The sequence below is a fragment of the Alternaria hordeiaustralica genome, assembly GCF_023758085.1.
Source record: "Alternaria hordeiaustralica strain BMP 2776 chromosome Unknown scaffold_61, whole genome shotgun sequence".
NCBI lineage: Eukaryota > Fungi > Ascomycota > Dothideomycetes > Pleosporales > Pleosporaceae > Alternaria > Alternaria hordeiaustralica.
Window position 1 is genome coordinate 1,035 of NW_026056833.1, and position 14,964 is coordinate 15,998.

The 14,964-nt window shown below is 53.0% G+C and overlaps 4 protein-coding genes across 4 annotated transcripts; 2 read left to right on the top strand and 2 right to left on the bottom strand.

Annotated features, from left to right (window-relative positions):
- Positions 1 to 291: 291 nt before the first annotated feature.
- Positions 292 to 3,786, bottom strand: PRP5 (pre-mRNA processing RNA-helicase; the record flags this gene model as incomplete). Its single annotated transcript, XM_049393669.1, has 2 exons — positions 292 to 2,939; positions 2,991 to 3,786. The coding sequence occupies 2 exons, from the start codon at positions 3,784 to 3,786 to the stop codon at positions 292 to 294; spliced, it is 3,444 nt and encodes a 1,147-aa protein (XP_049238603.1).
- A 271-nt stretch (positions 3,787 to 4,057) lies between these two features.
- On the top strand, positions 4,058 to 6,464 carry ERB1 (Ribosome biogenesis protein erb1; the record flags this gene model as incomplete). Its single annotated transcript, XM_049393670.1, has 2 exons — positions 4,058 to 6,091; positions 6,147 to 6,464. 2 exons carry the CDS (start codon positions 4,058 to 4,060, stop codon positions 6,462 to 6,464), a joined length of 2,352 nt encoding a protein of 783 aa, XP_049238604.1.
- A 1,274-nt stretch (positions 6,465 to 7,738) lies between these two features.
- Positions 7,739 to 9,667, bottom strand: J4E84_011117 (uncharacterized protein; the record flags this gene model as incomplete). Its single annotated transcript, XM_049393671.1, has 3 exons — positions 7,739 to 8,538; positions 8,592 to 9,157; positions 9,252 to 9,667. The coding sequence occupies 3 exons, from the start codon at positions 9,665 to 9,667 to the stop codon at positions 7,739 to 7,741; spliced, it is 1,782 nt and encodes a 593-aa protein (XP_049238605.1).
- Positions 9,668 to 14,185: 4,518 nt separating this feature from the next.
- Positions 14,186 to 14,722, top strand: J4E84_011118 (uncharacterized protein; the record flags this gene model as incomplete). Its single annotated transcript, XM_049393672.1, has 2 exons — positions 14,186 to 14,340; positions 14,665 to 14,722. The coding sequence occupies 2 exons, from the start codon at positions 14,186 to 14,188 to the stop codon at positions 14,720 to 14,722; spliced, it is 213 nt and encodes a 70-aa protein (XP_049238606.1).
- Between the last annotated feature and the right edge of the window lie 242 nt (positions 14,723 to 14,964).

Genomic DNA, 14,964 nt, shown 5'->3' on the forward strand with positions numbered 1-14,964 from the left:
CAGTAGCAGAGTGAAGACCTGTGACGGGTTGTGTAAATCAACGTAGACTCTGAATGGAGCAATGAGGTGAGAACTTACGTTTTGGTACAGCCCGGAGGCATGTATCGTAGCACGACCGTGTTTTGTCGAAACCTTCAACTCCGTCCCATGCCCTTCCCATCCATCCATTTGACCATTCCTCCCAATGCAGTAGACTGACGCCATGGAAAAGAAAGCAACGCTGAAAGAACAGAAAGAAACGCTGGAAAGAGAGAAAAAAGTGTCGAGCATACCTTACGGAAGTAAAACTTCTCAAACCACACTGTAACGGCCGGTAGGACCACGAGTCGCAGAGGCATCTTCAGCTGCAATGGTTCCCTCGCGCAGAAGACGAGTGAGCTCCATCATAGCCTGAGTGACAATGTTCTCGGTGTCACCCTCGACGAGAATGTACAACTTGGGTAGATCATTCTCACCAGGCTGCTTAGGAGCTGGGTAGTAGTTGCCCTTGGTCGTGATGGAAACACCAGTCTGCTCCAGAATCTTGGCGACGTTGGTGCGGTTGGTGACGGCCCATCGAGCCTTCTGAGGAAAGTCGTTGATCTCGATGGTAGAGTGGTAGAGACCAGCATCGGGGCCCTTGTTGTCGATGGGCTGACCCGCGTGGATCATACCCTTCTTGCTCAGCCTTCCATCGACCTTGGAGGCAGCGGCCATGGCTCGCTCGCGGGCGGTCATCGGCTTGCCAGAAGCGGCAGCGTCGGGACGCTCAGTCTTGCTGACCACGATCTTGCTGTTCAGTAGCTTCATCCAGTGTGGTTGATCTTCCTCGGCAGCTGCAGCAGGACCAGAAGCGTTAACAACACCAGCTGGGCCAGCGACCTCGGGCTTCTTGATGAGTGGTGCAATCTCTTCTTCGTCTTCACTCTCGTCAACACCTTCCAGCTTAAGTTGACGCTTCTCGCGCTTCTTCTCAAGTGCGCGTGCTGCATCGAGCTTGTCGAGACCCTTGCCACCGAAACCGCCATAGTACTTCTCGGTACCTGCCTTGGCCTTCTCATGAAATGTGTTAGCCATCTCCTGAAGCTCTGGAGGCACTTCTGTACCGCTCTCCTTGAGTGCCTTGACGATGTGAAGAGCGAAGCGCTCTTGACCGGGGTTCTCGATAAGCGTAACAGCGGTACCTTTGTTGCCAGCACGGCCGGTACGTCCGCAGCGGTGCACGTAATCTTCTAGATGGGTTGGCGAATCAAAGTTCAATACCATGGCCAGTCCGGGAACATCAAGACCACGGGCGGCTACAGAAGTGGCGATGAGAATGGAAAGAACACCTTGCTTGAAGTCGTTGATCGCTTCGTTACGATCAGTCTGATCTTTAGCTCCGTGAATCGTGTTAACAGAGAAATACTTAGACTTGTAAAGCTTGGACAGAAGATCTTCGGCTGTCTCTTGCCGCTCAGTGAAGATCAATACCTGGGCATTCTCGTCTTCAGAGAACAACTGACCAAGATACAGTAGAGTCTTGTTGATCTTCTTCTCATAACTGTTCGGTACGACAGAAATGATTTGAGTGATCTCGGGAGCTACCTTGCTCTTACCACCGATGGTGATCTCGGCTGGGTTGTGCAGTGCTTTGCGAGCCAAAGATTGCATGTTCTTGGGCATAGTTGCTGAGAAGAGGACAGTCTGACGATCAGGACGTACATTCGCAAGAATCTTCATGACTTGGGGCTCGAAGCCCATATCGAACATGCGATCAGCTTCATCAAGGACAACGTAAGTGATGCGGCGGAAAGAAAGCACTCGTCCTTGGTTGACGTTGGTCAGATCAATCATTCTGCCTGGAGTTGCACATAGGATGTGGATGCCACCACGCTTGATCATAGCAATTTGTTCAGAGATGGGCTGACCACCATAGGCACACTTGATGGTAACACCCGATGCTGCAAGGAATGGCTTGAGCTCGTTGACAATCTGCAACGCTAGCTCTCGGGTTGGGGCGAGAATCAGTCCGATAGGCCCATCAGTTGGTTTCAGTGGGCGTTGATCAAGGACATGGCGAATCATAGGGATACCGAATGCAAGTGTCTTTCCAGAACCGGTCTTGGCGACTCCGATGAGATCTCGGCCAGAGAGAATTGCGGGTACACCTTGAGACTGGATACCTGTAGGCCTCTCGTAGCCGATCTTGGTGAAGACGTCCATAGTAGCTTGCAGCAGGCCCATCTGCGCCCATTTGGTGACAGGACGTGGAACGTCGTCAGGCTTGACTTTGATGCCGTCGAGCTCGTGGCGAAGATCTGCGACCTCCTCAGGTGTCATCTGTGCAACTTCGGAGGGCTCAGTGTAGAAGTCTTTCCTAAACGGTTCGTACTCAACTTTATCGTGGTTGACGGTAGGCACCTCCTTCTTCTTCTTTTTCTTGGCAGCGCGAAGTTCGTTAAGGTCCTCATGTTCAACGGAAGTCTCGACAGTCTCAAGCTCGTCAGCAAACATAGTCTGACCCGAAGGAGCTCCGCGGCTTGGTTGTGGCTCCGTGAGATCGGCCATGAAGGCATCGAGAGGATCGACGTCATCTTCTTCGGCGCCTGCATTTTCGTCAACTTCCATCTTGTCGTCGGCAGGGGCTTCGACAGCAGTTGCCTCTTCCATGGCAGTGTCCTCTTGGTTCTCGTTGGCGATCTCAGCGCGACGCTTCTCAAGGCGAGCCTGAAGCTCCGCGTTGTTCTCGTCATCACTGCCGATGTCGCTCATTGGAGAGTCCGCGTTGTCGCCGTCGGCTTCGAGCAGAGGTGCCTCGTTGGCGTCGAATTCGGGGAGAGCCTGTAGCTTGCGCTTGCGGGTCGGGCCTTCCTCGTCGAGCAATGCCTTTCTGGAATTCTCTTCCTCGGTCTCAGCAGCAGTCTTAGTCTTGAGACCGAACGAGCCAATGTTACCATTGCCCTTAACAATGGGAACGTCTGTACGTGTAAGCTTGTGGTTCAGGAAAAGAGGGTTTGGGATTGACATACTGCTAGCGTTGGTGACAGTCTTGCCTGCAGGCTTGGCCATGTCCAGGGGACGGGCTGCGGCGGAAGCATCCAGTCTGAAGGTCGACTTTTCGGGCTGCTTCTGCTTGACTTTCTCAGTAGCACTCTTCTGCGGAATGACTTTGGTCTTAGCGGTATCAACAAGCTTGGCCTCAGACGCCGGAGCTGGTGGGGGCGTCGCAGTGACTGACGGGGTTGCAGGTGCAGTGGCAGCTGGCGAAGCACCGGAGCCGGGTGTGTCGGTCTTCTCTTTGAGCAGGCGCTCGGCATTGAGCTTCTTCCACTCAGCCAGCTTCGCAGCGCGGTCTGCAAGCTTGTCCTTGGCTTGTGTCTCGGGGTCCTTCTTCCTGTCGTCGCGCGAGGAGTGATCTAGCCGATCGCGCCTGCTGTCGTCGCGTCTGCCGTCATCGCGCCTCCAGCTGTCTGAGCCTGGTGCAGGTGTAGCAGATGAACGGGAACCAGGGCGGCGGGAAGTAGAGCGGCGGCGCCTGTCTCTATCACCGTCGCGGTCGCGCCTGTAGCTGTCTCCACGGTCGGCACGGTCTCCTCGGTCACGGGATCGGTCGCGGCGGCGAGGCGGGGAGCGCGATCGTCGACGGTACGTGTCGCCGCGGTCGCGATCTCGACGGTCAGGCTCTCGACGGTCATCGCGGCGGTCTCGGCGGTCACGGTCGTCTCTGAAGCGGCCTTCGCCATAGCGGTCTCCACGATCTCCGCGGTCGCGGTCGCGGCGCGGGGAATGGCGCCTACGATCGTAGTCAGAGTGGCGCGTCGCCATGGTGAGTCGGTGGAATTACTGCTGCAATCAGTCTGGGGTGGCGTCTTGGCGTAGCAGATGCGGGTGGTGGTTGCAATTGCGTGGGGTAAACAGAGAGTTGGAGTTGCGGAGTTTGCGATAAAGTTGCTGGAGAGTCTCCGAGGATATGCTTGGCTGATGGCAGCCTGGCACGTGCGACGCGCTAAAACCGAAATCTTGGACGCTAGCGATAATTTTTGGGAAGTTGCGACAGTCCGCGGTGAACGTGAGGAGGAAACATCAAACGCCCAAAATGTCAGTCAACCCGCGCAAGAGAAAGGTAGTGACGCGCCCGGCGCCTGAGCCCAGTGACTCGGAAGGTGAATTGGCCGACGGATTGCTCGAGGGTATCCTGTCGCATTCCGAGGACGACTCGGACGACAGCCAAGATGAAGGCGCCGATACCGATGCTAGCAGTGTGATTGAGGGTCTTTCCGACGAAGATGAAGAGGAGGAGGAAGATAGCGATGCAGAGCAGATTCGTGAGGAAATGCGCAACCTGAATACCTCGGATGTTCCACTGCGCAAGAAGAATGGAGTACCTACACACGAGATGGATCTGGACGTGGGTGGCGCAAATGGGGAACTAGAAGACGATGAAGACCTGAAGCCCAACTACACTGTCACTACCGATGCGCACGGCAACACTCGTTACATCTACAAAGAGATCGACCCAGTCTACGAATCCGACGATTCTGACGCCGAAGCTACCAACACCATCGGCAACATCGACCTCAAGTACTACGATGAATACCCGCATATTGGCTACGATATCAACGGCAAGAAGATCATGCGCCCGGCAAAGGGAGAGGCGCTGGATGCGCTGTTGGACAGCATCGACATACCAAAGGGCTGGACAGGCTTGACGGATCCCCAGACAGGAAAGCCGCTGAACCTGTCGCCCGAGGAGCTGGATGTGCTCAAGAGGCTTACAAGGAACGAGATCGTGGAAGATGGTTATGACCCATACCCAGAGATGGTCGCCTATTTCTCTGGCGTCAACACGGAGATTATGCCACTGAGCGCTGCGCCAGAGCCCAAGCGACGATTCATCCCCTCCAAGCACGAAGCAAAGCGCGTCATGAAGATTGTTAAGGCGATTAGGGAAGGCCGCATCAAGCCATACAGGGCACCGGAGGAGCAGGAGGAAGAGCAAGACGTTTTCACCTTTGACGTATGGGCCGACGAGAAGCCCCGCCCTGACAACACAATGCACATTCCCGCGCCCAAGCTGCCTCCGCCTGGCTACGAAGCGAGTTACCACCCACCGCCCGAGTACCTACCGGATAAGATTGAGGAGCAGAAGTGGCTGGAGCAAGACGATGAGGAGCGGGAGACAGACTTCCTGCCCAAGAACTACGATGCCCTGCGCAAGGTTCCCGGTTACGAGACATTCGTCAAAGAACGGTTTGAGCGAAGCTTGGATCTCTACTTGGCTCCCCGTATCCGGAGAAACCGACTCAACATCGACCCTGAATCACTGCTACCCAAGCTGCCGAACCCTGAAGAGCTCAAGCCTTTCCCGACTACATGCGCAGCAATATACCGCGGACAAGAAGGACGTGTTCGTTGTGTTTCGGTTGATCCTAACGGTATCTTTGTTGCCAGTGGAGGTGACGACGGCTACGTCAGGGTCTGGGAGCTATTGACTGGTCGCCAGGTCTGGAACGCAAAGCTATCAGATGAGGAGGCTGTGGATGCAGTACAATGGAGACCCACTAAGGAGACATCCGTGGTAGCTGCTGCTTGCGGCGAGAACGTCTACCTGATCGTACCCTTCACGCTCCTTTCACCGGACATAGAGCAAGCCAGTCGCGAGGTTCTTGACGCCGGTTGGGGTTACGCAGCCTCGAAGCCCACGACAACAACATTCGGCGAGGCGCCCAAAGCAGCACCAGGCAAGTGGAGCCGTCCAGGAGCCCGTCTTGAAAACAAGGGCGTTCTCGTCCAAATCGAAGTCCGAGCAGCAGTCAAGATAGTGAATTGGCACAGGAGAGGAGATTATTTCGCCACCGTATCGCCTCGCGGCCAAAGCACAGCAGTAGCTATCCACACCGTCTCGAAACATCTCACCCAACTCCCCTTCCGCCGCCTCAAGGGTATCGCGCAAACCGCACAATTCCACCCCTCTAAAGCCATCTTCTTCGTGGCCACCCGCAACACCATCCGCAGCTACGATCTCGCCAAGCAGGAACTCGTCAAGATCCTGCAACCAGGTGCCAAATGGATTTCATCCATCGACGTGCACCCCGGTGGTGACAACATCATTGTCGGAACATACGATAAGGTAAATTCTCCGTGTCCAGAAGTATTGTTACAGCATTCACTAACTTCCCATCCAGCGCCTCCTCTGGCACGACCTCGACCTCTCCAACAAACCCTACAAGACCCTCCGTTTCCACAAGGAAGCCATCCGTTCAGTGCGCTTCCACCAAGGCGGTCTGCCCCTCTTCGCCGACACCTCCGACGACGGAACTATCCAGATTTTCCACGGAAAGGTTGTGGGAGACCTCATGGAGAACGCTACAATTGTTCCTTTGAAGGTACTGCGCGGACACAAGGTCAAGAGCAGGTTGGGTGTTATGGGTCTCGACTGGCATCCCAGGGAGCCGTGGTGTGTGTCGGCTGGTGCGGACGGGACGCTGAGGCTGTGGAGCTAGATTACAGTATTATTGTTCATCTTCGATATGATGTTGCATTCGCATGGCGTTGGAGCAATTACGGAAAATGCCACAATTATATGATTCTGTCTCAATGTTGTGCTCTTTGAGTCATTTATGGCCTGCTAGTGACAATGACGCATGCAATAGTTTACTGTTGGTTGCACTGTTTAAGAAGGTCAGGCTACGGGATATCGCGAACCCGACCTCTTTGTCCATGACCAGACCTGTCATGACACGCAGCAGTTATCCGGCCCAAGGTCCAGCGCAGGCTTTTGCTCCACAACCGGCGCCACGCCCCCATTAATCTCTTTCAAAAACACAGTAAGCCGTTCCCTCAACTCAGCCTCCTCTTCCTCCCTAGCCCAAACAAGATACAACCCCCACCTCACCCTCCCAGCCATCCTCTCCAACGGCTTCAACATCCACTCTTTCATCTCCCAACTTGCCGCAAGCGGCATGTCGTTGTATACATGCAGCGTGACTACCTCCAACATCTTCGCCTCTCTCAGGAGCAAGTCGACTAGATCCGCAAGCCACCCGTTCATGCTATACGGCAGTGTGTGCTTATCAATCACATCCCCATCTTTTTGGGTATTCCAGAATGCACATATGCAAATCTTGCTCGCGTTCTGGATGGCGCGGAGGGCGATTGGTTCGATCGAGCTTTCGAAAATGCACGAGCTTTTAAGTGGGTAACAACTCAAGGTGACTCGCGAATAGAAGTAGGCGCGTATCTCGTCGCAGAGAAAGCGACACGTCACAGATAGCTCGGTTGGTGCGCTCCGGTCGATGTAGGTGATTAGTCGCTCTTGTGGGCGCGCAGTCCGATTATGATTGGGTTGCTGGCGGCAGAGATGGTCGTAGATGTCGTAGCGCAGTTCTTTGGGGAGACGGAGGAGAGGGCTGGGGGGAGTGGATGAAGACATTGTGTAGGTATAGACGGCAAATGACGTGGATTGGGTTGAGGGTACGAAGGTCTGTTTAGACGGTTGGATAGAGAATGGTAAAGAGGAGGCAAGTTTGTGACTGTCAGGTACTGTCAGAAGGTGACATGTGGGTTGGCGTTGTGGCACGCCTTGTGATGCATGATGACGTACTACCTGGTGTGCTTTGGGTGATCTGGTCATGGACGAAGAGGTCGGATTTGCAATATCCCGCCCGATGCCTTTACCTCACCTTAACATGGTGAGGGTGTTCAAACTAGCAAGCGCATCATGTATCGTCTCAGCTACGTCTTCTGTGTGGTTTGTCTATTGTTTACCTCCACCCGTTCACTCATCCCTGAACCACACTAACAACCTCTCATTAAACTTCCTTACACCCTTGAAAGCCTCCGGCCCATTACAGTCCTGAAACTTCGTTAAGCCATCAAACATCATCATAAGATCATTATCAAACCCATCACCAAGCACCCTCCCACCCTCTTCCCCATCCCCGGCGTCCTTCAGATCCACAAAAGCCAAAATAGCCTCCGCATGCGGCACATCATCTAGACCCCTCAGAAACTCCTCCCACTGCCTCCCCGGCAGGCCAAAATATCCCGTCACGCTGCGAAACGCGGCGAGACGGTAACGCATGCTCATCCACTTCTCGAACGCGAGATGTAGGCGAAGTGCGCTGTCGTTATGATCAGAATGCCAGGCATCAGCATCGGTGCAGTGAAATTGGTTGAGTAGAAAATCCATGCGTTCTTCCGCAGCGGAGTCGTAGTTGGTGGGATCGAAGTTCTTGATACCGTTCAAGTAGGAAACGAGAAGTCTATAGAGTTCGAGGCGGTAGACGCGCGTTTGTCGGGTTGTGGGGGAGGGGTCGGAAATGAGAGAGCGGATTATGGCGTCGGTGTATGCATCGCTTGATGTGTCTTCGTCGATTTGGATGATTTGGCCACTTGGAGGGTAGATGATAGTGTCTACTGCATCGTTCTGCGTTTGTGTGTCTGGTATGACCGAGTCTTGTCTGAGCGGGTTTTGATAGGTACCCGATGGGCCGGCGGCGTTGTTCATGTCGTTATCGTACTCGTATTGCATGTCATCTGCATTGGATGTGGCGATGTCGTTCTGGATGCGCGAGTCTGATGAGGGTCAGATTCAATGTTCGGTGTTGCTGTCAGAGTAATGAACTTACCGACTTCTCCGGGATTGACCTCTTCCGCATCAACCACAGTTTCTGCGTCTGCGGTTTCTTCACGAGGCGGTGCCCAAGTCGCGTCTGAGTCGTATGTGGTCTCTCTTCGTCTTTGAAACGATGAGCGGCCTAGATTCGGAAACGCGGGAGGGGATATAGGGGAGAACGCGGGAGGAGATATGGGGATCGAGTAGGGATCTCGTGACTGATTAGTGAGGACAGGAATCGTTCGACCGCCCTTTGAAGGCTTCGGAAGCTTCCCAGAAGGTGTTCGTTCGTGGGAATATTGCGCTTTCCTCTTACTCGGTGTGGTGGTGTTATTCACGGAGGTGAAACTAGTGCTTGTAGCCTTCTCGTTGACATTGGTGGATGCCGTATCTCTGCGTGGTTCCGGTGCAGGATACATACGTGGTGGCTCTGGCGCCCGAAACGATCCGCCTATGATTCTAGGGCTGTCAATTTCTGCGAGATCTTCGACGGTATCTTCATTCTGTTGATCTTGAGATGGACTCAGGTCACGAGTCCGACCTTTTGCTTTCCCTTTTCGTGGAGTCGCCCTGTACTCTCTGACCACGGTGCATATGATCCAGCATCGGATGTAAAACAGAATGCTGAGAGCAAGTTAACAGAGTCATTGATGATAACGCATCAAGTGCTCACTTCTGGCGGTCTTTTGGGTCGTCCCAGTCTTGCTCCTCGATTCCATTCCCTTGCGATTCGCCTGATGAGCGTATTTCGCCGTCTTCTATACGGCCCCAGATCTTTACTCCGAATTCTTGTCCGAGCCGGAGAACGTCTTCCGAGAAGGCATTCTCTTCAGCCAGGTAAGCATGGAGCTCTTCAATGGTGCCACGATACGACGTAGCAAACGACTTTGCTATTCCCTCCACCACTCTTTGCAGTTCGTTAGCCTTATCTGCCTTCTCCTTGTTGACGAAGTAACCGTGTTGCTCATCGTGTAACTTCTCACTGATCAAGCCAAGTGACTCCCAGGCATGCATCGCTTTCTTACGCTTGTTAATACAAGCGTCAACGAACGCTGCACGATCATCTTGAGAATTGAGTGGAGGTGCCATAATGGTGTGAGAAAGAATGATGAATATGGCATTTTGAAATCGGTTGGAGTGGCGAATATAACCAACGTCCCATCAACGCTCTCGTGGAGGCTGCGCGAAACAACCTGTGGTGCATGGCTGAGACTACCCGCGCATAAACGAAGTTGTGGCGTTGTCGATATTCAAAAGCTGAACAAGTTCATGCGGTACGCTCACAAGTGTCGCGAATAGGGTGCTGATTTGCGCTGCCCAGTCGCTTGTTAGAACAAGGGACATCTTTCGACTGGTTGTGTTGCTGCTGCCTACCCGACTGTTCGCGGGCTGTGCAGGCGGCGCAGCCTCGCGACGTGCGCCAGAACCCGGCTGCGCATGCCAAATCTTGTCACAGCTCTGTCTTGGAACGAAACCTGATAGATAAGGAAATTTGAAATCGTGATTGACCATATCCTTGAAGATGTCTTTGGAGATGTCTTTGAATTGTTTCCAGCATCCGTGTTGGGCCTGAGGATGTACGTGGGGTGGGTGACGGCAATGGTTACCAGTAAGAGGTGTGCTCTACGCGCCACTACTCTGGGGTGTGACCGAAGTCGCTACACCCAGACAATGCGATAGGATGAAAACTTCCGACCCCATCATCACCCCAGAAGCCTCGCAGTCAATGCTTGATCAGTCGTTGGCTTCGCTTCAGCCCGCAGCTGACCAACGAGGCGGCTCGGTCCGATGCCGGCCATTCTCCAGGTACTTGGTAGGCAGAGACTGGTGAACTACGATGGCTTTCGTTTCGAAGCATGAGGAATCGCTCACAAGATACTTGCGCTATGGCTTTGCGCGCCTTCCTCCACCAAGGTCTGGAGAAGCCTCACGGTCGTACTGGTGTTGTATCCAGTTTGCCGCTCAACCTCGTTCAAGACGTTCCAGATACGCGCCTTTCTTGAGATCCCATGGATATGTTTCGCGGCTGGAACGTATCAGCGAGCGTTTCGCTATGATCGTAAAATCATTTGACAATGTACAGCCGGAAGGATGGATACGTACCATAGAAAAGACCATGCGTAGAGAATACCATCAGCGATGGGGGGAAATCTGAAATTGCTATGTCGGTAATCTCCATAGCCTGCTCCTGAATCAGGGGAATGTATGCCTCGTCTTGAAGCTCTGGCTCTGCATAAAGCAGAATATGTGTTATGTGATACCCTGAACCCGTTAGATTATGTTGAGCGCTACGTGCGCCTATAAACGTACAAAACGCTGTGGCGGCTGCGGCCGCCACTGGGAAGTATACTTTGCCAAAGCCATCTTCGTCTTTCTCCCCATATGAAATACCAACAAACGTGTCAGAAAGCCCCCTTCGCCACATTTCGATCTCGTGCAGGAAGCTTTGGCGCTGCTCTTTACCTGCTTCAGTTCGTCCATCTGGTCCAAAAATGAGATTGAGAACTCGCGCTAATATCCAAAGAACGTGGTTTCCCAAAACATCTTCTCTAGTCTCACCCTCTACCCAAGACACCTCCCATTCTGCAGGGTCTAGTATCAGAGGCTGCTCGCTAGCCATAGCTACAACGATCTCGTGTCGGATATAGATCCAGAAATTGGCCAGATCAGTGCCGCTTGACTGTGCAGTAACATGTCGTGATTTGATTAGTACTGTAAGGCCTAGGAAGTGTCGCCGATAGTCTTCAGAGCGCAAAGCTCCGTGGATTTCGTAGCTCAAGAGCAGCATACTTGCGGTAAGCGCATGTTCGTGCGAAGGCATGCTCAAAGCTTCTATGAGTAGGCGCAACGATTCGCCATAATGCTTGGAAGCTGTGACTTGCCAAGAAGGATCATGGCTCGAATTGGAAAGGGCAAGATAGTTGGCGGTAAAGGCGCATACACAGTGAAACAGAAGCGGCGATCTGAGGACCAGCTGTGGGATTTTGTGCTGAAAGGTGCTGGCATGATCAAAGATATCCATCCATGTTGCGACGGTGCGTACATAGGTCTGGAGTAAAAAGGCGCTTTCTGGTGTCAAGCGTACCTTCTTCGGACCGTTCGCTTCGTCGGAACCTGCTGTCGTGACACCATTAGCAGGTATGTAGTTCTGATTTGACAAAGAGTTTTCAGGAAGGTCAAGATCATTCATTCGTGTCCTAAACACGTCAACGAGAAGCGGCGCATCATTGTTTGGTTCGTCCGGTGTTGTATCGACACGAGGAGTAGCCCATACGATCTCCTCGGATAGCTCGCAGTCGAGGTTGAGGCGTTCACAATTCCCGCATACTGGCCTTTTTTCATCGCAGCGAGTGTGACGGCGTTTGCAGGTGGCGCTGGAGCGACTCAGTCAGCCAGAAGTACAGGTTTTCGCGATGAAAATAGCAGCCAGACGTACCAACCTTGATGGCATTAGCTTATCTCAGCATCGCAGCAGAGTTTCATAGATCACGGCACATACCTGTTCTACTGCGCGGGCCGCCTCTCCGCTTCTTTTTCAATCTTGTATCGCCACTCATTATTGGTTGAGGTGCAGTTGTAGAGTTGTGAGTGGATGGCTACATAGATGCTTTCGGAGATCAGCGATCCGGCAAGTCCAGATTCGCCCTAGTACGACGCGCCGTGCGCGTATGCGCGACATCCGCCGGGACGCGCATCGCACACGCACACCACATTTGGCAACCTTCACTCCCAAGGTTGCAACGCGGCTGTGTTCCTACTTTGATATGTGACGAAGCGAAAGTCACTATATTACCACTAGTTGCAGTCGGAGAAGGCCGGTTTCACGATGTCTTCATTGAGCTTTCGTGGGAGGAGCTGATTGAACGCGCACTGGGCGAACAAGTCAGTTACCACACGCCCACTTCAAGAGCTTACTGACCTGCCGCAGCTCCTTTTCCACGCCGAACCAGAAGATCGCGCGCATCTTTTCAACATTCTCTGGCCGTTAGGGGATCAAATTCTACGTCTGGATAGAAGTGTGATCAGCAACATGGGCTGTGACGAGAAATTCCCCGTGGATACCAGCAGGGGTTTCAGGATGCTCTCGCAGCGCGCATATACCAGCGATTATCAACCAAAACGACCTTGTATCAATCACATGCTCGTATAGCCACCTCTGGCCGAGGGTTCGCAATGCTCCTTGCACCCCACGGCGTGGGGTACGAACGTGCGAAGAGTGTAGGCAAAGTTTACGAGAGTCCCCACAGTTGTTCGTGAGTTTCCGAAGTCAATCTGCCCAGCTCGTTCCTCGGAGCCACTCGTTCAGACTACTATGATTCAGCATCCCTGCGACCCCTGCCAGATCTGAGGGCTGTGTACTATTCAGCTCAACCAGCTGTCTCTTTGAAGGAGACAGGAGACGTGCAAGGTCCTGCTGAGCACATCTTCACCTGTCTCAGAGAACATCGAATTTGCTCTATCCTGGCTATGGTTGTTCCTGGAATGGAACGAGATGTTGCTCGTGAGCGAAGAACAGGCCGTTGCAATATCGGCAAAACGCACCCTCGGAGGTCAAGATCAGGATCTTTCAGTAGAGCAAGAGAATGGCGCAATGGCGTTCGGCGGATTGTCGCAATCCCGATACGGCAATATTGGCTCCAAAGGGACGAGATCCAGTTAGACATTGGACTAGGATCCTCGCCAGGGGAAGCCAACAGGATTTTCCGCTCGACAACGTGGGGTACGAATGGGTGAAGGATGCATGGTTGAGACATCGCGACATCTGGTAAGAATGAGCGAGCCATGACACCTGTCAGGTAGAAAAAGCAAAATGCACATCGGCCTCTAATACCGACCCTGTCCCTGACGGAGATATTTGAGAAAAAACGCATCCAACAGCTGCTAGGAACGGGAGCAGCGGCACGCACGTGGATTTCTCACCGGGAATCTCGCGTTCGAGGCCGCATCGGCCAGCCGGCCCCATCTCCGCATGACTAGCGTAAACCCAATCAGCCTCACGCAACATTGGAAGTCAAGCAAAACGATCGCCCTCAGCGCCACAGTCCCTAGCAACTCCCGGTCGATCATAGGCTTGACCATATGATTTACGCAAGAAGAAAATAATGGAGCGTCATTTTGTGGGACCAAGACAGATGTCAGGTCGCGAAAAGGGTCCAGTTAAGGACTCAAGGATCCCCAATTGAATGATTATTGATCACGTCTTTCTTTCTGCGAACGCGTACGACTCGTTTCGATATCGGTTCCGAACTTCTGTCAAGAATGAGGCTGTTCGCCTGTCTTTTCTTGATGCAGACGTTCGCTGCTCAAGCCCTCCCCCTACAGGTGCGGCAAGAGGAATTTCGGAACTCGAACGTTTTCATCGACAATGGCGAACTTCCACGGGATAGGTCGATCTTCACGATCATATCGCTGTTGTGCATGATGGTGTGCTCACTATTACTGGGTAAGTTCTTCTTCCGTACCCGATCGATCTCAAGGCAGACGATGGCCTTTGTAACATGCATCACGCCATCAAGTTTGGACCAGTCGTGCGTTCAGTTTCTGACACAGACCATAGGTTCGCGGTTCGAGAAACTCAAACGCCGCATTTTGAGAAAGCATCGCCTCATGTCTGCGCTTGTCTTCATGCTATACGTACTGGTCTTGATGTTCATCATCTGCTCAGCCGTTCTTGTGGCAGGCCAGGGGCTCTATACCTACGAGCTCTGCGTTGCGGGAACATGGGTTTGCCTGATCTTCTACACGTTGATCAAAGCTATCATGTAAGTGTGCATCGACGAAACCCGGTCATTCACTAATACATGGCAGCTATATCTTCTTGGTCGAACGCATCCATGTCGTCCGCGCGCCTTTCGTCAATAGGCGAAAAGACAAAATATATCTATGTTGCATGGCCATGATCGTCGTGTTGTACGGTACTGTCGCCATCAACTCCTATCTCAATCACGTCACCGAGTTGCACGAATCGGACGGACGCTGCCACTTTGGCATCCGCGGCATCGCATCGATACCGTTTACCGTGGTCAACTGCTTTACGAATATTATTCTGACTGTGGTCTTCTTTTACCTACTCTATCCGGTCGTAGGGTTGCCCGGCGCATCTACTCTTTCCAGGATCTTCAAAAGGAAGTCGAGTCAGAATGAGGACACAGTGCATGGAGGACAGGATACGCCAGCTAGGAAGAACATCAAGACACTGCTGTGGAAGAGCATCATTGGGTCGCTCTTGATAGAGATACCAACGGCGGCGAATATGGTACAATTCTTCCTTACCAGGGGCGAAGAGCTGGGCATGATATGCCTTGCGATCTGTTTGGTGGACGTTTGCTGGGATGCTCTTATAATCCACTGGCTTACATTCAATTCTTCGGCGTCGGCGGCAGAGA